Here is a 25,174-nt window from a genome sequence, read left to right on the forward strand (position 1 = left end):
GAGGAGGAAAGATGAGAATAGAAACAAAAAGGATAGAATGAGAAGGCATAACAATTGAGAAGTATGAGAAAAAAATGGAGAAGGAAGAAATAAAGAAAATGAAAAAAGTTAAAGTAATAGAGGATGAAGTGAAAGGAGTTGGAAAAAAAAGAAAAGAAAAAGACGACTGAAACAAGGTAAGACCAAGTAAAAATAAAACCCTGAAAGAACGGGAAAAGGGTAGCATATTGAGATGAAAAGAGGTAGAAAAAGTAAAGTAAGAAAAAAATGAGTTAAAAAGGAAAAACCGATAAGGATGGGAAGGAGAGAAAGAAGGATGGGAAGGAGACAGGAGGAAATAAAGGGGAAGAAATGAAAAACTGAAAAAAGGAGAGAAAAGGACGAGAGGTAGAAGAAAGGAGAAAAGCAAAGATAAAGTTAAGAAACTGAAAACATTGGCAGAAAGACAAGAAAGGAAAAAAAAGCTGAGAAGTTGAGCTGATAAAGGGGAGAATGTGGGGAGACCAGAACAAAAATACGGAGGAGACTGAAAGGAAGGTAAAAAGGAAAAAAAGGAAGTTAAAAAAAATGTAATAAGAAAGATGGGCAGAAGAAAAGGAGAAAAATAATTAGCAAAACAAGGAAACAAATAAAAGTAGCAGCTAACGAAAAAAAGGAAATCATTTTTCAGAAGAGTGTGGGCTAGATGTTCCTGCGTATTCTGCTTCCCAGGCAATGCACTTTGTTTTAAAGTACTGCCTCTGTATTGGGCAGCTGCATGTTGTCAACCCAGGGGATAGATAACAATTTTGTGCAAGCTACTCCAAAGTAGACTGAGAGCAACGGGTAGCTCGCGATCGACCTATTAGTGGTCCTGACCCTGCCCGATGTTGGAGGCCGGCGGAGCACCTGGAAGCAGTTCAAACTACACGGAGGTAGGCAACCTCGTGGCCGAGGGGGTAGGGGGTAGAGGGGGGTGGGGGGGAGTGACTCTAGCTGCATCAAGAGGAGGCCCCCTCTCTCCCTTTCCCTCCCCCTCCCCTGTTGCCTGGCACACGGTGCCCTACAGCGAGGGTGTGTGGGCAGCTGGCCCCCCCTCCTCCTCTTCTCGTCGCACCCCCTCTTCTGCCACTGTGGGGTCCTGGGGGCAGGCCTGAGGTACGGAGGTGTGGACACTGTGGCTTTACCCGGGAGGCGGACGGACTCTGCTGGACCGGCTTGAAGCGCCCAGGCACCTTTCTTCTCTTCTTTGCCCTACGCCCTGCTGCCCGCTTTCACCGTCAGGGGGAGACGGAATGCTTGAGCCGGTGTGACCCCCCCATTGAGGTGTGGTGCCTGCCCCGGTCCAGGCAGTGACGTGTGAAATACCCCGACTGGCCGGGAGTCGCTTTGTGGTGCACCTGATGGTGGCGCGATACCAGGTGGACATACCGCCACTCTCTCCGGTGGTGGGAGCGTGCCCCAACTCCTCTCCTGGTTTGCCGAACAGCTCCTCTCGCCTTGGTGCGCTAGGTTGTACGGCCTGCGTCTTCGATTGGAGGACCCCGAGGAGTGACGCAGTGAGATGTCCTAAAACCCTACAGACACTTTCTTGAATACAGGGCCATCCTGAGGTAGAGCCTTCTTGTCTGGTGGCGATTAGATCCTGCTCCTATTCAAAATGGTCCGGAAAGGAGTGAAGGCGCCAGACGGTCAAGGCGGACCTATAGCTGCGCATCATGCGTTGGGCGCCGAACTGGGGCGAGCCCCACCTGAGGCCTCTGGCTCGAACCCTGTTGCCGAACAACAAGTGGATAAGTTTGATCTAATCCTGAAGGAGATCAGAGACTCCCGGTCGGCGATGGAGCTATAGATGGGGACCCTCACCACGAACCTCTCATTGCTGAAGGCGGATCACTCTAAATTGGCCGATAAAGTGAAAGACCAGGGACTCGCTATCGCAGACCTCACCCCAGCGGTGACGGTCCACAACACCTCTATTCAGCAACTCCAGCAGCAGGTAGCCTCCCTGATTGACCGTGTGGAGGATGCCGAAGGCCGCAATCGTCGCAATAACATCCGAGTCATCGGCCTTCCGGAACGCAGTGAGGGACCCATGCGGCAGACTTCATGGAGCTATGGTTCCGAGACCACGTCGCCACGGAGGGTCTGTCACCACATTTCTGTGTGGAGAGGGCGCACCGAATTCCCACCGGTAGGCTTAGGCCGGGCCGCCCACCTCGTCCCTTGATTTTACGAATACTAAACTACCGCAACTGGGATCTCCTCCTACAGAAGGCTCGAGAGAAGTCCCTTATACAATTTGAAAATCAACAGATATCCCTCTACCCGGATTATACTAATGTAGTCCAGAAGCAACGGTCTTCATATCTGGAGGTGAAAAAGAAATTGCAAAAGGCCAAGTTGAAATATGCCCTCCTGTTCCCTGCCCGCCTCAAGATTGTGTATGATAAGAAAACTCACTTTTTTGAGAGCCCCACGGATGTGGAGGAATGGCTGGCAGTGATGGGCATAGACGGCAGTCAGGATGCTACCCAAGACGCTGAGGCCGGCGGCTTGAAGGAGGAATCGGGACAGGAGGACAGAGACCCCCTGAGTGCGAGGCAACGATCGGGACGACGCAGCCCATCGCGGGAGCAGCAGAGGGAAGACAAGATGGGAGCGCTAGCTATGGCGGGCTCCTTTCGGGAGGACCAGGAGAAGATTGTCTCCGACTCTTAGGACAGCACGGTCCACTCTGACTCAGACCATAGTGTGATCCTGTTCCCCACAGTCACACCTAGAGCGGCAGATGACATGCTGCACAATTGAGGTGAGGGGATCGGATGGGCATCCCGAATGGGGGGGAAACACAATCTGATATCCTTCTATGCAGATGATTTAAATTTATTGTACTTCCGCGACCTAGAGGCAGACCATTCAACATTATTTGACATTTTTACCCGATTTGGAGAAGTGTCTGGCCTGGCCATCAAACCTGACAAGTCCACTGGCTTCTATTTTAGAGAGTCGCCCCACCCCCCATCCATTCACTTTTGAGGACATTTGATCCCAGTAGCACAGACCACGTTCAAATACCTGGGGATACAGGTGTACAAGTCACCTGAGGACCAGAGTGAGGGCAATATCAGAAGAGCTATCACACGCCTCCGTAGCAGTGTAGGGTTTTGGACTTCCCTGACCCTTTCTGTTATGGGTAGGATTGCCATTTCAAAGATGGTCATGCTCCCTCGCCTGTTATATTATTTTGTTAATTTGCCGGTCATTATTCCTACACAGATATTTAATGTGTTGAACACGATTTTGATAAACCTCATTTGGGGCTCCGGGCGGCAACGTATCAGTCTCCGTAAGCTCCAACTTGGGACTAGGTTGGGAGGCCTGGGGGCACTGGACTTTCGTGGGTACTACTATGCCAGCCAACTTCAGTGGCTGGCATGCTGGGTAGCTGGCAGAAACCTACACGAGATTAGCTACTCAGCAGACCGACTGGTGCGGGGAGAACTGCACTCACTGTTACTACCCAGAAGCAAGCTCCCTCTAGAATGCCACCCCCTCCTGAGCACGGCCCTACTGTGTTGGAGGAAGGCACTGGCCTACACCTCAGTGGCAGTACCCTTTTCAGGGAACATTCCCCTGTTGGGCCTCCCAACACCACAGGGCAGACTCACACAGCATAAAATACGTCCCTGGGTAGATGAGGTGGGTGCCTTTTTCGGAGAGGATACACTGATGGACCATAATTCCTTCCTACAGGCCACGGGGGCTCCCCAGAGGTTAAATTTGTTGCACGCCACAGTGTCCCATTACATACGACACACCTGGGCTCCAGAGCGACTTCGACCCATACAACACGAACTGGTTCACTTGCTTTACTATATGGGGGCAGGAGGCCATTTGGTACGCTGGCTCTAAACGGGGATCAGGGAGCATGCAGCCATTCCACTTACTGCACTTAGAGAATCCTGGGTTCAGGACACGGATGGGGTGTTGTCTGATAGGGCGTGGCGGACTGTTCTTGAGCATCCTAAGAAGGTGTTTAGGAATGTTAAATTTAAATTCCTACAGGTAATGGTGCTTCACAGGGCATACCTGACTCCCCAGAGATTACATAGATTGTTCCCGGATTCTCCCCACTGTTGCCCACGTTGTAGGGCAGATGAGGCTGGATTTCTCCACATGTTATGGACATGCCCACACTTACAAAGTTACTGGGCAGAGATTTGTCAGACACTGCGTAACGTTACTACTCTGCCAGTGCCGGAGAAAGCTTTATATTGTCTAGTGGGGTCCCGTAAACGTCCCAAAACACAAAAAGCCCAACTGAAGTTTCTAGATTTGGCCCTGTTGCTGGCTGTTAGAGTGTTGACAATGAGATGGCAGTCCCCCAGGCCACCTAGTACATCTTTATGGCAGACAGACCTACTTAAGTGGGGCAGGGTGGAGGGGGTGGCGCTTCAACGAAAGGAGGAGAGAGGCCAGCGGAAGTAACCCATAGCGCAGGAGTGGGAGGTCATGCTGTTAGAACTGGAAGGGATGGGCATGGCACCACTGCAGGTGGATAGGCCAGGATGATTAACACAATGTGTGCTGAAAATGACACTGAACTGCACAAGAGCCCTCAGACATGCTGACTATGTGGACCCATTACACTATATTAGGATTGTTTGACATCCATATCGAGGAGTGACACATTGTTCTTATTGTGACCAGGAGACGAGTGGGTGGGGATAGGAGCTACGGGGAGGAGGGAGGTTAGGGGTTATGATTATTTTTCTGTTTCGTTGGTTCTTCAATGACGTTTTGCACTAAATACTGATGCTCGAGATGGTGGTAGTCCGATATTAACCCGTTAACCGCGGTGGTAATTGCGCCGTGGTGCGGGTGTTTTCGTGCGCTGGTGGGGCCGCATCGGCCATTGGCCGACGGCAGCAAGGAAAGGGTTAACACACCAGAGACTTGCCTTGAATGTTCTGCCAACTTTTGCTATGGGGCTTGCCATTATATTTATGCAAGTTGTCAAGGTTTTAGTTGAGAGATAAAGAGAAAATGACCATGTTGTATAGAATATATGTTCGTCTTGATGTAATGAATACTGTACGGTCGAAATAGAGTTAAAAAAAAAGACATGCAATAAAACTCCTAAAGGCAGAGCTTGGGTCAGCGTTCCAGTTCAAGTCTCACAGTCACTAGAGACTAGTAGACTGGGTACCCGGACCTAAATGCACACAGGCTTGACCTCTCAGAGCAACAGGCCACAGATGTAGGCTTAAACCGAGAGAAGCAACAGTGAATTGATACCTCTGTGCCTAAGCAAGATTCTGCACTCTGCTCCACTGTGCAACAGAATTTGGAAAGAAGGGGAGAAGTTTGGACCCAAGAGAGCCCTTACATATGGAGTGCTTCACATAACTTCCCTGGACACCAGGTTGGAAAAAGCATTGCAACCAGGCCCTTTCACTATTCTAGGTGTTGGGTGCATTGTTACCATACCGGTCCAATGATGGCAACCTCCAAGGGGCAGGATCATTGGAGTATGGGGTGGATACTTTGCAACCTCAATGCCCAGAATAGCAGTATTTAAATTCCTCAGTGGTCGAGGCCCTGTAGCTACATGTTTTACTGAAGAAATCAAACCTCTCTAAGGTTTGCTATGCATGCAAACCAAGAAAATTTTAAGGAACATTGTGCCAATACCATACAAAAGTAGGCATTCGCCAACTCGCATAGCTTAAAGCCATAGAGTTTTTTGCGTAAGCAAACTAGCATGAGGGCAGAGAGAAACTGCTGCAAAAGAGCGGAACAGAACTAAAAGTAAGTGACCTATGCAGCACTTAAAGTAATGTTTACACCATGAGACATGAAGTTCCCTATCTAGACCGATCAGCAGATAAACAGCTGGCAAGGCTGCGCATACGCTGCAGAAAAGGGGGCATGTTGAGGATCCCACATGTGAGTGCCTCACAGTCATGCAAATCTCTGCATTTAACACTTTAGCGACACTTCCATATGCAGCTATTCGGTAGCAATGAGTGCATTTAGAACACTTTGGACGAAACATCTCGGTCCTGCTTTTATATCCTAATCTCAGTAATCATTTGCTCAGCAAGCAGGTGACCCTTGGATATCTACATATGTTGAGCGTTTCTAGGTCATTTTCTTGTCCACAACATGACAAACAGATGCAGTTTGTGCTAGGGCACCCTACAAAAGGGCTGATACTGCTAACATTGAAGGTCAGCAGAAAGTACCACCTGTTGCATTCAACTGCTACCCAAATAGCAACCAGATACCATTCTCTTTCTAGCAGATGAGAACCTTCAGCTGCAGTACACTATTACCAGAAAGTGTATCCTGGCCCTGAGCAGGGGTGTGTGCCTAGACCCACCTAGGGGGGTGGTTAATTGAAGAGCCAGGTCTTCTCTATCATGCAGAATTGAAAAAAAGAGAAGAAGGCTCTGATGTGGAGAGGTGGTTGTTCCATGCTTTTGGAGTGATGTACATGAACGATCGTCCTCCTGATCTAATTCTTAGCATGCAAGGAGTATAGGTCATGTGGAGCAGAGGTGTCCTTTGTGATTGGTAGAAGGAGATGCAATTATTCAGGTAGTGGATAGGTAACTAATAGCTAGGTATATCCTTAAGAAAGACAATGTGTGGCTTGGCTCAGGAGTACCAAAGGGCCACAACAGTAGAATCCCAATATCACCTGATCTTGTGAAGCAGAATCCTGACTCGATGCAAACCGTAAGTTATTACAAGGCTCCAGGATAAGGGCCACAAGAAGACATCGCACAGGCCTATAGCTTAGGGAGACAGCTTTTAACAGAAGTTATAGCCCTCAGGAGGGGGGGGTGTAATGGTATAATAATTTATTGCTTGATCACTAAAATCTTGCAAATAGATTGTCAAGACAAGGATAACATGTCTCCACAATCAGCAGACTTACAAGTTTTATATAATTCCTTCATATGTGACCGTCAACATGTTATTAGAGTGAAGAGTGTTTTAAACACTGTTCACCCGTTTATTCAACCTTTCAAATCCACCTTTCATAGTAGTACCTTTTTTAAAGTATAAAGTACTAAAGTAAACTATTTACAGCTCCTCAAAGTGCAGATAATACGTGCTAAATAATCTTTGCCATAGCACTATGCAAAGTGTTCATTATACAAGGAATCCTCAAGCCCGATCAACATTTAATCTTCATGTCCTGAGGCTCCAATCACATTTTTTGTGAGTTTTCTCCTAACCAGATAGGCGTGGCTCTGTAAAAAGCAATGCTACTCAAAGTTCCGACTTTGCCCCCCCCCCCAAAGTATTTGTACCTCTAACCATGACAAAAAGCGAAGGTGTTTTTGTTAATCTGATGATATAAATCAAATTCATTTTTCATTTCTAGCATATCAGCACGGGATAACTATTCAATGGTAATTTCTTCCTTAAGTGTCTTACTGTTCGTTTTCTGTCGAAGTTCAGTAAGATCCTCCCAGATGGATAATTTTCAATTTCAAGATGTTGCACACTTTAATCACACATTACACGCTTACATGGATACAAACCGGTGCTAAGGAGTGAGGCAGGAGGAGTTAACGGACATTTATCCAAAAGTACAAATGTTGCGGAAACAGTTGAACAATCAGAAAGAAGAGTGGCAACTGCATCGCACAATAAACCTGCTAGCTCCATCTTTACAACTTCATGGTGTCAGTAAGGTCAAGAGCTGTCTAGGGAAATCTTGGACGCTTTGTAAATACCCCAATGAGTAACTTCTGGGCAAAGTGACGGCCATCAACAAAGAATTTCATCTTGTCCTCCACAACTTTGGCATCATAGCCCAGTCGGCTCTTGAGCTCAGCTCGACGCAGGCGTTTCTTCCATTCATTTTGCAAATGGACAAAGGACCTTTTCTATGTGACAGTCATTTCTGCTATGACCACCAAGCACTTAATTATGTCAGCGTGTAAGAAATAAAGGACAGCAATTTTGAAATTCTACAGAAAATGGCCTATTATTAAAAGGGGGAATAGAACAACTCACAAGAGCAGATTTTTTTGGCTGCAATAGGTAAATAGGGAAGACTCAATGGTCTTTTTATTTCCATATAGGAATTCAATTCACAAGAGGATCGAGGTAGACTTTGATTTAGGTATTTTGCATACGGTCTGTTGGAAGTTGCACTTTTTGCAGGGTCATCCCAGAACCTTTTGCCTTCTTCCGGTAATTTTTTCTGACCAGTCGTTGGTGGTGGTTTTAGGACTCTGGGCACTTTATCACTGTTGTTCGGTGTTAGCTAGCCCTATGGGCAGGGTGCGGTGTAGGGAAAAGGTAGGACATGTGTCTTAAGTGTGTGGCATATCCTGGTAGTGACAAACAGCCTAGTTGGTTTCGCACTGCTGTGAGGCTGTCTTCTCAAAGGAATGCATTGGGGATTCCCCGATATGTGCTTCAGTGGCAGTTCCAGATAGGAGAGGAGTGGCGTGATCAAGTTTGGTTTGTCTGGAATAGTGGTGATAAATGCTGGGTAATAGTGTTCACAGATTTATTATCACTATTTTCGAAATGCCACTTTTGAAAGTGGGCATTTCTGTATGCTATGTGTCTTTGGGCCTACCTGTTGTCTATTGCATGTCTGGCACTGGATGTAGTGGCTCCAGAGGGCCTGGGTGAGTCTGCGCTAGGCTGAATAGGCCTGACCTGCATTTGGAGTAGTACTTGAACCTGAATAGGTCTGTGCCAGCCTTCCACAATGCTGGCTCTGCCCCCCTGAGGTGTGTCTGGGGCCAGATTCTACACTGGTAATGGGGAGTGTTTTGCCCCCCAGAACTGGTTTGGACTAGGTCCAGGGCCCTGTGCAAGGGAAGAACAAGGACTAGAGGGAGTATAAATATTGGGGCTGTGACCCCATCTAAATGTGCTGTACTTGGTGTACGGAACTGGTGCTTTGTGGAGGACTGCTGGGCGCCGGGAGGAACAGCACAAATGACCCTCCTCCCTCCTCCCCCCCCCCCCCTGCTGGAGGACCCTGTGAGCTGGCCTGCCTGAGCCCAGCCCTGCACTTTTGGCAGTTTTGTGAGAGGGTGCTGTCTGCCCCTGGTTGTGTCTAACCGTGGGAGAGACAGAGAATGAAGATCCTCCCCTGCTGACAAGGCAAGCGCAGGATGAGCGCTCTACTTTTCCTTGTAACTGGTGCCCGGAGCAGCGTGTGGCCGTGCAGCTTGTGTTGGGCTGCATTGTCAGGGCAGAGAAGTTGGAGACTTCACTCTGTATTTTGTGGTCTGAACAGGAAGCCAGGCAGGGGCTTCCTGGTTGTGGGCGCAGCTGTGGCCGTGAACGGCAAGCCAACAGGAGCTGACTCCAAAGGTAGAAAAGGTAGCCAGGCTGATGTGCAGTCTGTTTGTGGGCGGGGCTCCATGTTAACAAGGAGAGCCCTGTGTGCTGTCTGAGCCAGCTTGTGGGCAGGGCCATTAGCAAGAACGTGTTAGAGCCTTGAGGGCTCCTGGTGCAGTCCAGAAAAGGGTCCGCTCTCCCACGAGAGACAGAGGAGACTCCAATGGAGCCCTGCTGCCTTTGTTTTACCGGAGCCCATTCTACAACTTCCCGCCACCCGAGGAGACCAGGAAGGCCTAGTATTATCACAGCTGCACCGCAGGGTCACAGGCAGCTGCAACGTCAGAGGAATTCTTCAATGTGTAGGAGAAAGGGTGAGTTGCACTACCCACCCTTGCATTGCGGTATTTTGGGCAATCTGGGGTAAACCTCGACGGAGGTCACCCGCTCCTCACTCAGGAAGAGGAGTACTAGTAGTCCCCAAGAAGGAAGGAATTACGTTGGTCTACCACCCAGTCCAGGAGGTGAGCGCAGAAGCGCTGGGACTGCCAATTGGGACAGAAGAGGCCACTGCGTCCGTGCCCTATATGTGTTGGGGGCCAGTCGGCCCCCACGGATCGGGTGGCATATTGTGAGTTAAGGTTATGCATAAGAGGGGCATGTGGTTTTGTGGATCTGATGCACTTCCCTAATGCGGATTATGTTTTGCATATTACACTATACTAGGTAATGCTATGATGTTCATGCATAATGTGTTCATGCTAAGAGAACCCTTACCAGTAGTTACTGGTTGTCTTCACTGAGTTGTGATATAATGACGGTGGCCCAATTGGCCCGTAAATACATGACAAGTGCCTGGTGGCAGAGTATGTATATATGCAATATGTTCTAATGTGTTTTATGGATTATACAAAGGCTATTTTTACAAAACCTTGTGTGGAGTTTCTTTAGTAGTGTGCCTAGTGTGTCACTGCTGTGTGAGTGTGTTGCGCAAACGCTTTACACTTTGCCTCTGGGATAAGCCTGACTGCACTGCCAAGCTTCTAAGGGGGTGAGCTTCGGTGTGGAACTCCCTTGCCCTGACTAGAGTGGTGGCTTCTGCCTGGCTTAGGCGCATGCCCTAGCCAACCAGAAATCCCATTTATTTAACTGCCCTATTCAAAACTCTGGTTTCCGTGATTCACACACTGCCTACAGCAATTTTTGTTTTGTTTTTTATTTAAGTTTATTTTTTGCTTTTCTTCCCTTTTCTACCACATTCAAAATGTCTTACTTGGAAGAAAGATATGTTGGTGCTTTATAAAACAAAGGGATCCAAAGTCATAAAACACAAACCATGTTTTCCTTGCACACATGATGAAAGAGAAAGAGCACAGGATCAAAGAATGGTCCATCTTTGAATTTACTTCATTTTGAAAGACATTTTAGTTTCTCACGCTTTACACAGACTTCTGCATAACTCATTCGCTCTAGTCATGCCAAAGAGCTTCAAAACTCCACAAACAATAAGGATACATTAAAAAAAACAAAAAAAACATACAGGTATAGAATGAATTTGCTGGACGAGCCTGAAAAAAGTGCATGCTCTTTTGAGAAATAGCTTATGTCAAAGACTAGAATGTTTCCACTAATACAGTTTGACGCAATGATATTTTCTCTACACAATTCGCCTACTCTGGCCAGAAACCTAATAGCCATTCTCTAAAACCCGTTTAATGAAGGCCATAAGTCAGCCAGCTTCAATAAATCCAAGTTATTTATGGGCTCCTATTTTATCTTGCCATGTAGGGATATTGTAATATTCACATATCTCCTGTATTCAGATTGTCCTTGCGACACAAGGAAAAAATATATATAGGTCACATCAGGATCCCAGCGATGCAACCTTCACAGGGAGCGGCGCAGTACCAGGAAACAGACTCCGCAGGCAAGACTTGTTGCTTAATGATGTTTATTTAGAGCATCAAATGTCCAAATGACACGTTTAGGCCGCCAGACATGTGGCCTTGATCATATATATCCATCCATACACACACATTTGTATTCCTTTTCTTTTTACTTATTGGCTCTGGGATATGTATCACACTAAGATGGAGACTATTTACAAGTCTTCACATTCCACTAGCATGACAAATTAACTTGTTTTCCTTCCTATTTATTTCACATCACTATTCTAGTATAGAAGAAGATAATCTTTTAGCTAAAACGTTTTCAGGCTTAAAGTTAAAATTGGACTGAATTCTAAAGGACTCACCTCTAGTGTCAGTCTCTACTTCCGTCCTCCAGCGGTGTAAGCAGCCCTCTAGCACGGATAGTTCCTCGTCTGTGATGTTTCTAGGTGCTGGATGCATTGGTAAATCTGGAGGTATCCGAGATTGTGTGAATGGTTTGTGTATCACCGATCTTTGAGATGGAGCTGTGCTAGGTACATCCACAGATGGACAAGGCCCATGCTGCTCTGTTGAGCTGTATTTGTTGAATAAAACAAGCATTTAAATTAGATTAAATAAGCCATTGTTGTGTATAAGTAAAATAAAGAATATCCAAACAAATATACATGTATATATGTAACCCTTCAAGTTATCAACTACATATTGTCTCTCAGAGAGGCTGCCATCCGATCAGATTCCGCCTTATTCAACTCCGTATCTTCCACCGCTCATATCTGACTGGGATTACTCTAGCAAAGATTGGGTCTAGGCCAGACGATCTCTGCTTCAATGGATGTAGGCAGTCAGTCAACTTTTACCATATGATATGGGATTGCCCACTGGTGCAAAGCAGATGGGACCGAATTACAACACATATGCATTCTGCCCTGGGAAAGACACTTACCTTGACGCCACGACTGGGTCTGCTAAACATATGGGAGGCGATGGATCTTACAGAGACGGAACAACAATTTGCACCGCTGGGCTTCACGTTATTTAAAAGAGAAATTGCTAGGAGGTGGGGTGGAGTGAGGCCACCTTAAATAGCAGTATGGAGGAGGGAGCTCGATAAGTGTATGATAGCTGAGAAAGAAGTGTTTATCGCAAGAGGGTGCCCAAAGAAATGGAACAGGAAGTGGTCCAAATGGAATTTGTACAGAGGAGAGATATGTGTGTCCCATGTGGTGGAGTTAGAACTGCGGAGAAATAAGGATGGGGAGTAATATATGTAATTTATATGTCTGATTCAACTTAATTGTCAATGTGATAATGACTGTACCCTGCACTATGGGATTATTTGCACAAGAGTACATTTTCTGTCACTTTCTTTAATAAAAATATTAAAAATAAATAAATAAATCATAAACTACGGTGGCGCTTCTACTCCTATCCTACATCCTTCTCCTTTCAGACTAATGGGACATCCCCGGAAAAGGATGTGGGTTCTGGGGACTATTTCCAAGGCATGTAAAAATGTAAAAAATTTATTTGAAAAGTATTGGTACAAAAGGGCATGTATCATCTGGCAGCAGCAATGACCCACCCAATACGATAGCTAGCTTCCCAGAATATGATGCTCTATGGCCTCGTCTAAACCACTGGTAAAGAAAGAACAACAGCATGGCCCAAAGGGTCAACCTGCAGAAGGGGGGCAGAGGGAATTTTGAAATTTACCACACCCCACTAGAAGCACATCATCTATGCCACAGGAAAGACTTGTAGCCATTCAAAAACCTAGATGGAGAGTGAAGTTCAGCATAGGGGTGTGAGGGAGCTAGTAACAAAAGACACTGAAATTCTAGTTGAGGTCACTACAGAGACATACAGTGCGTTACTAAATGCAGAACAAATCAATACCAAAAACATTCCTACGCATAGCTGAAGGAGACAAAGCACTGGCTCTGAAGCATCATTCTAATGTACCGTATTCATCGAACCCAGTGAACAAAGACCTAGCAGCAGATTTGCGGAACACAAAGGCCACATATCATTCAAAGACCAACAACATTTTCTTGTCCATGAAAGCAAGTAGCAACAAAGTATTTTTGGTTTGCTTTAGAGACCAAGGAGAGATGCTGGTGGTAGTGCTAGGTGAAAACCCTTAGTTATGTTACTAACACTCGGGGATCCAGTTGAGTAAGAGTTAACACATTTGCATGGGCAACTCTTACAGCTTATTGTGGTCCTGGGACATTTTGCCTGAATAAGATATGATTAGCATCTTGCCCTAAAGACAGCTTAGTCTGCTTTAAGCATTGAAAAGAGAAAATTGGCAGATTCATATAAAAATACAAAATAATTGTGCTAATAAAAGGGACAAATAGTAAGGACTACTTTACTGCCATGAAAAAGCTCGATTGCTAGAGAATGGCTCCATTTGCATATTCTCCTTGCTGTTCCGTGATCTACGAGAGGGAAAATGCTACTTACCAGTATGCATCTGTTCTTGGCATTTAGAAATGTAGATTCATATACTTGTGCATAGATCACCATCTGGTGTTGGGCTTTGATGTTTGCACTTCGTTTTTGTCTTGAAAGAAGTCTTTGTAGTCACAAGGTAGGTGACTCCTCCTTCGGATGACAGTGTGCATGGGCATCGACTCCATCTTCAGATTCTTTTTGCCATGGAGGGTTGTGATGGAGTTATTAAGAAAAAGCAAACGATGTCTATGTGTAATGTATCCAAGTAAGATAGTACTGGAACAGATGGAGGTATCCGGAGAGGCGCTACAGCTCTACATGCCAAGAACAGATGCATACCGATAAGTTGCATTTTCCGTTCCAGGCTAGCGAGCTGTAGATTGTATACTTGTGCATAGACCACACAGCAGTTACCTCCTTAGTGGTGGCAACCCGTATCTGTTGCAGTGGTTTGAAAAAGTCTTCTTAATACAGCCTGGTCCAGGTTAGCTTGTTGCTTTGCTAGCATGTCTATGCTGTAGTGCTTTGTGAACATGTGTGGTGTAGACCAAGTTGTTGCTTTACAGAGGTCATCTAGGGGACTGTTCCCTAAGAATGCCATAGATGCCCCTAGTTTACATGTGGAGTGAGCTTTAGGGGAAATGGCTAATGTGTGTTTAGCTTTAGCATAGCATGTTTGAATACATTTAACAATCACACCTCTGGGTTGAACGGAGGAAGACGCGACGTACGAGCACTTTTTACAAATTGAAAGAAAGGGAACGTCTAATGGGTGACCGAATAGAACACTATCCCGGAACGTTATAAAAATACAGAAGACTACCAATAAGATTGTCTCGGTTGAGAGACATATTATACAATTTAAAGGCACCCGGTAAGGTTCCCACTGACGACATTGGGGAGTATGGTTTCTCTGCCTTTGACGTACAAAACACCCGACTGTAATAAAGGCTTGAGGAATAGTCAGTCTTTTGATTGACCAACACCATGATGGGACTATAAATTCCCAGTGCTGAAAGAAATTTTAATTTCACTGTATCATAATAATATAGCGATAGGAGACACACCACGCTAAGGTGCTATGAAATTGTGTCAACAATAAGGGAGACTACTTATTAAATGTGTCCTGATGAAGGTGGTTGTATAAACTATTTTGTTACCACCGAAATGCATCAACGCTTTGTTTAATCATATCCAAGGAACCTTCGTTGTCCCACCTAACCATTGAATAGCAGACCTTTAGACATCCGATTGATTCTTGTTGGGATAACTAGCTTATGATGTTTTTAATGTTTCACATGTCAGTTGTCGCTCACATATTTTAGTGTTATGCATTTATTTGTTGTATAAAATTTGATTCATGCGATTTGATTTTGATCAAAGAGAACTTTATTCTATGATGAACTATTAATAAAAATACATTTTTAAAATAATGTTTTTTCTGTAATAGTTGTAACTTCTAGTCGTGTGTCTTTGCAGTTGTTTTCTGGGTTCAAGTTCGTAATTAATGTGAGGTACAGGAGTGTCTCTATGGTTGATAGTATAAACATTGTTCAGTGATATTGGTGAAAAATAATTCTTTAATTTGGTCCAAGAGTTTGCTTTGATCATTACATTTAACAATCCACTTTGCAATCCCTGTTTTTGAGATTGGATTGCCTTTATGAGGTGGGGAAAAAGCTACAAACAGTTGTTTTGTATTTCTAAAGGATTTTGTTCTTTCAATGTAGTAAAGTGTTGCTCTTTTTACGCGTAGCTGTGAAGAGCTCGTCCTGCTACTGAGTCTGGTAGAGGGAAAAACACTGGTAGTTCTACAGACTGGTTAAGGTGGAAGGGAGACACTACTTTAGGTAGAAATTTTGGGTTAGTCCTAAGAACCACTTAATTATGATGAACTTGCAGAAATGGTTCTTGTATGGTTAATGCCTGGAGTTCACTGACTCTTCTGAGAGAGGTAATTGCAACCAGGAAAGCTACTTTCCAGGTGAGAAATTGTAATTTGCATTTATGCAGAGGTTCAAATGGGGGACCCATGAGCCTGTTAAGGACCACATTCAAGTTTCATATTGGTGAAAGTGGAACTCTAGGTGGGATTATTCTTTTGAGTCCTTCCATAAGTGCTTTAATAGCTGGTACCCTAAATAAATACAAATGTCTGTTTTGGAGATGGACTGTTATTGCTAGTGAGATGAAGTCTAACGGATGTATAGGCTAGGTTACATTGTTGTAGATGGAAGAGGTAATAGAGGAGGTTTTGAATAGAAGCCTCTAGTGCGTTGACTTTGTTATTGGTACAGTACATCACAAATCTTTTCCACTTAGCGGCATAGCAAGCTCTAGTGGTAGGACATCTAGCCTGTTTAATGATATTCATGCAGTCTGGTGGGAGCTTGAAGTGACCAAACTCTAAAACTTCAGGAGCCAGATCACAAGGTTGAATTGACTGGGATCTGGGTGCCTTATCTCTCCATGGTTCTGAATGAAAAGCTTGGGTGGGAGGCATAGCTTTTGATGAGGAACTACTGATAGTTCCAAGGGGGTTGCGAACCATGGTTGTCGGGCTTATGTGGGTGCCACCAGGATCATTCTGAGGGAATGCTGTTTGAGCTTCTGAACCACTAAGGGAATGAGTGAAAAAAGTAGATAAGCATAAGCAAATTTGTCTGACCAGTTCATCCAAAGCGCATTGGACAATAGGTGTGGATACCTGGATGTGAACCTTGGGCATTTTGCGTGATGGTGTGGCAAACAGGTCTATTTCTAGGTAGCCCTACATCTGAAAGAATGGAAGCAGAACTTGAGGATGAAGTTCCCATTCATGGATCTGCTGTTTTTGACAACTGAGCAGATCTGTAATCTAATTGTGTACTCCTGGGAGGTGTTCTGCAAGGAGGTATATGGTTTGCCGAATGGCCCACCTCCACATGCTTTGAGCTAGGTGTGAAAGCTGCAGAGAGTGTGTCGCCCCCTGTTTTTGTATGCAATACATTTCTGTCATGACTGTACAGATCAGGACAGCTTTGACAACTAGGTGTAGTTGAAATGATTTTAATGCCAAGAGGATCGCTAGCAATTCCAGATAATTTATCTGGAATTGTTTTTGTTGAGGTGTCCATATGGCCTGAATAGTATGATTTTGAAGATGAGCTCTCCAGCCGGTGAGCGATGTCTGTTGTGAGCACTATCTGTGGAACCTGGTCTAGGAAATGCCACCCTTTGGAAAGGTTTTGAGTGTTCCGCCACTGAAAGCTATGTGGGCGCCTCTCCACCATCACCAGATCTGTTATCTGACCTTGAGCCTGGTTCCACCGACGTGCCAAACACTCCTGTAAGGGATGCATCTGGAGTCTTGCGTAAGGGAATATCAGAATGCAAGAAGCCATCATTCCTATTAACTGCATGTACACTTGTGCTGGTAATGAGTGTTGAGGCGTAAATTTTGATATGAGGGCTTGTATGATGCTTCTTCTGGCTGGGTTGGAATATGCTAGAGCTTTTGAAGTGTTTGTTGTAGCTCCTATATATTGTTGTGTTGTGGACGGTTAGAGATGAGATTTGGAGAGGTTGACTGGGAATCCCAAATCATGCAGCAAGTGTATTGTTTTGCATGTGTGTTGAACACAGCTGCTGTGTGACTTGGCTTTTATGAGCCAGTCGTCCAGATAAGGGAAAACGTAAATATGTTGTCTTTTTAAGTGAGCCGCCACTACTGCGAGGCATTTAGTGAAGACTCTGGGTGCTGTGGTTACTCCGAATGGGAGGACTTTGAATTGGTAGTGTTGCCCGTTATCACAAACCGGAGATATTTCCTGTGAGCGGGGTGAATGGGAATATGAAAGTAGGCATCCTTTAAATCTAGAGTGGATAGAAAGTCTCCTTGTTGGAGTAGTGGGAGTACCTGTTGGAGAGTGACCATATGAAAATGGTCTGACTGAATGTATAGATTTATTTGCCTTAGATCCAGTATAGGTCTTAGAGAGCCGTCCTTTTTTGGTATTAGAAAGTATAGTGAATACACTCCTGTGCCTTAATGAGGCAAAGGGACTGGTTCTATTGCCCCTTTTTTTTGTTAACAGGGAGAGAATGAATATGCTACTTACCAGTATGCATCTGTTCTTGGCATGTAGGGCTGCTAACATTCATATCTTAGCATTAGATCGCCGCCTAGTGTTGGGTCCGGATGATCGCACAATGTTGTCCTGGAAGAGTCTTCGAAGTATCCTGAGATAGGTGGCTCCTCCCCTGGACTACAGTGCGCATGGGCATCGGCTCCATCCTCAGATTGTTTTTCGCCATTGTGGCAGAGGATAGAGTGAAAAGTATAAAGGATGTCCATGCTAATGATTGAATACAATAGTATATCTGCAGCTGCGACAGGCACCGGGGAGGAGGGTGGGCGATATGAATGTTAGCAGCCCTACATGCCAAGAACAGATGCATACTGGTAAGTAGCATATTCAGTTCGAGGCATGTGGGCTGCTAAATTCATATCTTAGCATAGAATACATAGCAGTCCCTCCATCAGCGGCGGTTGCCCGTGCCAGCTGCAGAAACCTGAAAAAGTGTCTTGAGAACAGCCTGTCCTACAGCTGCTTGCTGTTTGGAATGTACATCAACACAGTAGTGTTTTGTAAAGGTATGTGGTGTAGTCCACGTGGCTGCTCTGCAAATGTCCTCTAGAGGAATGTTTCCTAGGAAAGCCATGGATGCCCCCAATTTGCGTGTGGAGTGCGCCTTTGGGGGTATTGTTAAAGTGCGCTTGGCTTTTTGATAACAGATTTGAATGCACTTAACAATCCATCTGGCTATTCCCGCTTTGGAAATGGGGTTGCCTTTGTGTTGTGGTGAGAAGGCAACAAAGAGTTGTTTTGTTTTCCTAAAGTGTTGTGTCCTGTCTATGTAGTACATCAACGCCCGCCGTACGTCTAACGTATGGAGCATTCTTTCCGCCACTGTTTGTGGGTTCTGGAAGAATGCCGGCAGGTCGATAGTTTGGTTGAGATGAAAATGTGACACCACCTTTGGAAGGAATTTGGGGTTAGTACGTAGCACTACCCTATTTGGATGAATCTGAATGAATGGCTCTTGGATTGTGAGCGCTTGTAGCTCACTAACACGCCTTAGTGACGTAATAGCAATTAGGAAAGCTACTTTCCACGTTAGGAATTGCAGTTCACACGAGTGCAGTGGCTCAAATGGTGGTCCCATCAGTCTGGTGAGGACCACATTGAGGTTCCACACCGGAGCTGGCGGTGTTCTTGGGGGAATGACTCGTTTCAGACCTTCAAGAAACGCTTTAATGGCAGGCACCCTGAAGGCCGAGAGATGCTGCCTGTTTTGAAGGTAAGCTGCGATGGCGGATAGATGTATCCGAATAGAAGTGAACGCTAGTTTGCACTTGTAAAGGTGTAACAGATAGCAAATAATGTTAGGGATAGATGCATCTAGCGGGTTTATGTCATTGTCTGCACAGTAAATGACAAAACGTTTCCATTTTGCGGCATAGCATGCTCTGGTTGACGGTTTCCTCGCCTCCTTGATGATGTTCATGCATTCAGGAGGTAGGTTGAGGTATCCAAACTCTAAGACTTCAGGAGCCAGATCGCTAGGTTGAGCTGTTGCGGATCTGGATGCTGAATTTCTCCATGGTTCTGCGTCAAAAGTCTGGGCGTGAGGCGCAGTCTTTGGTGCGGTACCACTGAGAGTTCGAGGAACGTGGTGTACCAGGCCTGGCGCGCCCACGTTGGAGCAACTAGGATTAGTGTCATCGAGTGTTGCCTTAGTTTTCTCGCCACCAGTGGTATCAGAGGTGTCGGGGGAAAAGCGTACGCAAATTTGCCTGACCAGTTCATCCATATCGCATTGCCCTGTGATTGCGGGTGTGGGAACCTGGCGGCGAAGCTTTGGCATTTTGCGTTCTCCCTTGTGGCGAACAGGTCTATTTCTGGATGACCCCACTTTTGGAAGTACGGCTGGAGTACCGATGGATGCATCTCCCACTCGTGCATTTGATGGCTGTATCTGCTGAGCAGATCCGCCATCTGATTGTCCTTCCCTGGGAGGTGTTCTGCCATGAGGAAGATGTTCCTCTGAATGGCCCACTTCCACATGCTCTGAGCCAGATGAGACAGCTGCGGTGAGTGGGTTCCCCCCTGCTTTTGGATGTAGTACATCGCGGTCATGTTGTCCGTCCGGACTAACACCACTTTGTTGCACAGATGTACAATGAAGGACTTGAGCGCCATGAAGATCGCCATCAGTTCTAGATAGTTGATGTGCATCTTCTGTTGCTGCGTCGTCCATAGTCCCTGCACCGTGTAAGTGAGCAGATGAGCTCCCCATCCCTGGAGAGATGCGTCCGTCGTCAGGATAACCTGTGGCACTGGCTCCTGGAACAGTCGGCCCTTGCAAAGGTTGTGTGGAGTCCACCAATGCAGAGAGTTGTATGCCCGACTGGTAACCAACACTAGGTCTGTTAATTGTCCCTGAGCCTGTGTCCACTGATTTGCTAAGCACTCCTGGAGTGGGCGCATATGCAACCGTGCGTGAGGGACTATGAAGATGCAGGAGGCCATCATGCCTATCAACTGCATGAACACTCGTGCAGGAAGTGAGTGTTTCGGTCTGAACTTTTGGATTAGAGACTGCATGCTGTCTATCCTGACCTGGTTTGGTTGCGCCTTGGCCGTCAGGGTATTTATTGTCGCACCCAGAAACTGTCGGACATGTGCCGGCTGAAGGTGTGACTTTGGGTAATTCAACGAGAAACCCAGGTCGTGAAGGAGGTGAATGGTAGTAGACATGTCCGCGGCGCACTGTTGTTCCGACCTGGCTTGAACGAGCCAGTCGTCGAGGTAGGGGTAGACATGGATGTTCTGCCTCCTGAGGTGCGCTGCCACTGTCGCCAGGCACTTGGTAAACACCCTTGGGGCTGTGGTGACTCCGAAGGGTAGGACTTTGAACTGATAATGCGTGCCTTGGATAGTGAACCTGAGGTACCTTCTGTGGGACGGGTGTAGGGGAATGTGGAAATAAGCATCCTTGAGGTCTAAGGTTGCTAGGAAGTCTCCTTTGTTTAACATGGGAAGAATCTGTTGCAGTGTAAGCATATGGAAATGCTCTGACAGTATATACAGATTGAGGGGACGGAGATCCAGAATTGGTCTGAGCGATCCGTCCTTCTTTGGAATGAGGAAGTACAGTGAATATACCCCTGTGCCTTCCTCCCCCACTGGCACGAGCTCGATTGCTCCTTTTTGCAGCATCACCACCACTTCCTGCTGCAATAAGTGCAAGTGCTCTGCGGACATAGGTCTTTGCCTTGGTGGAATGTTGGGTGGAGTGGATTTTAACTCTAGACAATAACCGTACTGGATAAGTTGTCGCACCCACCTGTCTGTGGTGATGTTGATCCAGACGGGCAGGAACTGCTGTAGTCTCCCCCCGACAGGTGTTAAGTGGTCGGGGGGCAGTGACAGAGAGTCACTGATTGCTTGGGGCAGAGGAGCGTGTATTGTTGTTGCCTCTGCCGCGTCCCTTGTTGCTGTTTCCCCTGTAGCCCCTCTTGCTCTGTTTGGGGTACGAGGATTGTGCTCCACCCCTAGGGAACTGTGACTGCTGACCCATCTGTCCTCTGGTGACTCCACGGGCACCTGAGCGACGAAAATTATTGCCACGAAACTGCTGTGATTGTAGGGCCCCCATAGATTTAGCAGTTTCGGTGTCTTTTTTAATTTTTTCTAGGGTGGTGTCAACATCTGGACCAAACAGTCTATCAGGATTGACTGGTTGATTAAGTATGGTTGTTTGGATGTCAGGTTTAAACCCCGATATGCGGAGCCACGCCTGTCGTCTCAGCATGACACTGGTGTTAATAGCCCTAGCGGCTGTGTCCGCGGCATCAAGTGCACACTTTATGGCCGCATTGGAGATCAGTTGTCCTTCCTGTATAACCATTTTGGTGCCCTCTTGAAACTGCGGAGGCAGGTGTTGCACAATTTGCTCTAGTGTGTCGTAATGTGATCTATCATAACGTGCCAGTAGTGCCTGTGTATTTGCAATACGCCAGAGATTGGCAGCTTGCGCAGCCACTCTTTTGCCTCCTGCCTCTAGCACTTTGGACTCCTTATCCGGGGGAGGAGCTTCACCCGCTGTTTGGGAGTTGGCCCTTTTACGGGCATTTGCGACCACCAGGGAGTCAAGCGACAACTGTCCCCGAATGTATGCAGGGTCTGCAGGCGCTGGTCTGTACTTTTTTTCAATACGTGGATTGACCACCCTCGCCCTGGTAGGCTCTTTAAAGATGTCCGCAGCATGCTTGAGGACCCCTTTGAGCATAGGCAGTGTCTTCACAGATCTTTCCGAGACTGAAAAGGTGTCGAATAGAAAGTCTTCTTCAACTGGGTCAGCATGCATGTCCACATCATGATTAGCAGCTGCCCTCTCAATGAGTGCATGGAAACCTGCAGAATCCTCTGTCGTGGATGCACGTGTACTGAAAGCCTGTGGGTCTTGTCCCACATTTTGGGTGCCTTGGTCCCCAATGTCATCATATGAATCCTGTTGTGCGCCTGGTTCATTGACCGGGAAAGTGTATTGGTCATCTTCATCGTAGCCCTCACTTTCAGAGTGGTCTGGAGACGGTGTTGGGCTCCTTCTTGGAGTGGGCTGGATAGGTTCCATGAGGCCTGAGGCGTCCTGAGGAAACTTTTTCTTCTTCAGGGGGATGACATAGGATTCCACCGGCTGCGAAGTGATCTTCCTTTTGTAAAGGGTTAGTCTGCCCGTTTCTGCATCTATGAAGCACTCCGAATCCTCTTCCGAGTCGAGTATTGGACCTGAAAATGTCCCTGCCGTAGAAGTTTCCGACTTCTTTGGCGTCGATTTTGATGAAAAGGCCTTCGGCGCCACTTTTGGCGGCAGAAGGAAGAGGAGTTTACTTGCAGGCTTGACCGGGACGTCTGTCGCCTTCTGCGGCGATGGTGCCGGCGTCGACGAAGCAGATGCCTTCTCCCTAATTCTTTGTAGTGAAGAAGCAATGAGAGAGGCGTCGGAGACTGTGGTTTTTGGCACCGACGAGGTGGGTATGCCCTCGGATCCGACGTTCTGCAGGTATTTTTGAGGGTTGGTCGATGATGCCACGTCCGTCGACCCCGAGTCTTTGGGCCGGTGCGCAGATGTCCCAGTCGGAGCCGGAGCTGTGTCGCTGGCTTTGGCGTGTTTTGCCGGCGCCGCCGCGCTTGTCTTGTGCGTGCCACCCTTTTTTGAGGATCTTTCCTCCGGCGCCGATTTCGACCCCGTGGAATCGCCAGATTTCTTCGACTTCTGTGGACCGGAGGTCGACGGAGTCGATGAGGCTGCAGGCTTATTCGTTTTTGTTGTTACGATCGCCATCTTAGGGGCGCCTGAGTCCTTTAGTTTCGGTTTCGGTTTTGGGTCGGCCATTTTAGGTGTTGTCGATACCGTTGCTTTCAGTTTCGGTTTCGATACTTTCGGCGCAGCAAGTATGTCCGTGGCCGGGCCCGAAGGCGGGGCCGTGGCTTGCGCAACGGGGTCTTGGGGAAGGCCGACAGGCGATCCCGTGACCCGTTCTTTATGTCCGTAAACTTCGGGGCATAGCTCGTCCTCTGAGCTATCTTCCGCGGCCCCATAAACCTGTTCGTCGTCCCCTACCTCGTCGACGTATTCAAGGCCTTGACCCACGACTCCGTCGTCGTCTTCCGGATCTGCCTCGACCTCCGTCTCGGGCGGGGAAATCTGAAGATAATGGCTCTGGTCCTCCTCTTCTTGGTCATTGAAGATGTTTTCTGGATCCGGGGCCGCTTGTTTGGCCACAAGGCGCACCGCGCGCCGAATGGTGAGAGTCTTCTTTGACCTGAAACTCGCACAAGCCCTGCAGTTTCCTTCGTCATGGTCTGGCGAAAGGCACTTGTTACAGACCGGGTGCACGTCTATATGTGGGTATTTGGACCCACAGAGCGGACAGAGTTTAAATGGGCTCCGCTCCATGTTTGGATTGGTCCCAGTCACGAGGGCTTCTCCACGCTCTTCACCAGGGACAGAGCTGCGCCCAACACTAGTTTTAATGTGTGATAGCCCAGAGGTAAAGCATTAAACTGCACCTCCTTGCGGTAGAAGTTTCCTCTTGGCAGGACGTGGCTTTCTGGTGTCCTGTCCACTCCAACCACTTTCCATGTCCACTCCAACCACTTTCCATGCCCCCCCCCACCCAATTGCCCAAAAGGAAGAGGAGTCACCTGCCAGCACACCCACGCCAGCGGGCTCCAACTGGCTCAGGAGCCCAGTCCTCCTGCGCACACCCCTACCTCGTAGGCCAGCTAAGTAGTCGTTCTTTCTTCCTCCCTGACAGCATAATAACAGTGCAGAGCGTATGTGCATAGGACACGATGACTGCTGCTGCCATGTGCTGCGTTAGCGAGTGAGTCACTGGAAGACCCTGATGAAAATGTAACCGGTATTAACTCACTACCAGGCGTTGTGCCAGCGGCAAACCCACGACAAGTACAGATTATAAGGAACAGACAGTGATGGCGCAGCGTACGCTTCTCTGGTACATAACAGCCAATAAGGACACCCGGTGTTCGGCAGCACACAAAGTCTCCTGATTGGCGTCCTGCCTTCTGCATGTAAATGCAGGCGCGTGATGACAGATGGTCGAAGGGTCTGTTGTAGATGTGGTCTATGCATGATGCACCAAGGCAGGCGAGGCAAAAAGCACTGCAAAGGCTATATTCTGAAAAGCAGGGGTCTATCTGTATTGGCAAAGGCAACCTGAGTTTCCTCTCGTCACAGTACCCTGCGTTAGTGAGGATGCCCAGAGCCGAACAGTTTCTCCCAGCAGTTCCCTATGCTGGTGCAGATGCTCAGAGGTACACCAGAGAAATGCCTATCCATGCAGATGTTTCTCACAGCACCTTCCTCTCAGCACTGGAGAAAGGTCTGGTTTCTTACAACAGGGGCTGTTAGCACTGGAGAAGGGCTCAGCAGTTTCTCACAGCAGGGCCTACCAGCACTGGAGAAGGACCTTGAAGTTTCCCACACCACCAATGTTTAGCACTGGACATCGTGCCCTAAAGTGAACAGAGCAAGGCCTGTCTGCACTGGTTAAAGTGTCCCAAATTTCTCACAGTAAGGCCGGGTAGCAGTGGAGAAGGTGCCCTGAAGTTTCTCACAGTAGCGCCGGTCAGCAGTGGAGAAGGTGCCCTGAGGTTTCTCTCGGGAGGACACGTCAGCAGTGGGGAAGGTGCCCTGAGGTTTCTCACAGTAGGGCTGGTCAGCAGTGGAGAGGGTGCCCTGAGGCCTGTCTGCGTTGGAGATGGTGCCCCGTAGGTTTCACGGTAACACCCTGGCAGGATTGAAGCTGGTTCCCTGATGTTCCCCACAGTACCTTCCTGCGAGCACTGGAAAGGTGTCCATAGGTTTCTCACAGAATTGCCTTTCTTGATTGATCCCTAAAGATTCAAGATGGCTGCGCCCCCGTGTTGTATGTGCCC

At 47.3% G+C, this 25,174-nt stretch overlaps 1 protein-coding gene and 1 pseudogene across 3 annotated transcripts in view; both read right to left on the minus strand.

Moving 5' to 3' along the window:
• Positions 1-25,174, minus strand: part of USP25 (ubiquitin specific peptidase 25) — a 469,204-nt gene that overhangs the window by 194,566 nt on the left and 249,464 nt on the right. For all 3 annotated transcript variants that reach the window (XM_086934051.1, XM_086934050.1, XM_086934049.1), the window contains exon 14: positions 11,564-11,775. In XM_086934051.1, coding sequence (XP_086790177.1) covers positions 11,564-11,775 — 212 coding nt within the window. The remainder of the gene's footprint in view (positions 1-11,563; positions 11,776-25,174) is intronic.
• On the minus strand, positions 21,016-23,669 carry LOC147696970 (uncharacterized; annotated as a pseudogene).

Source organism: Lissotriton vulgaris, chromosome 8, assembly GCF_964263255.1.
Source record: "Lissotriton vulgaris chromosome 8, aLisVul1.2, whole genome shotgun sequence".
Classification (NCBI taxonomy): domain Eukaryota; kingdom Metazoa; phylum Chordata; class Amphibia; order Caudata; family Salamandridae; genus Lissotriton; species Lissotriton vulgaris.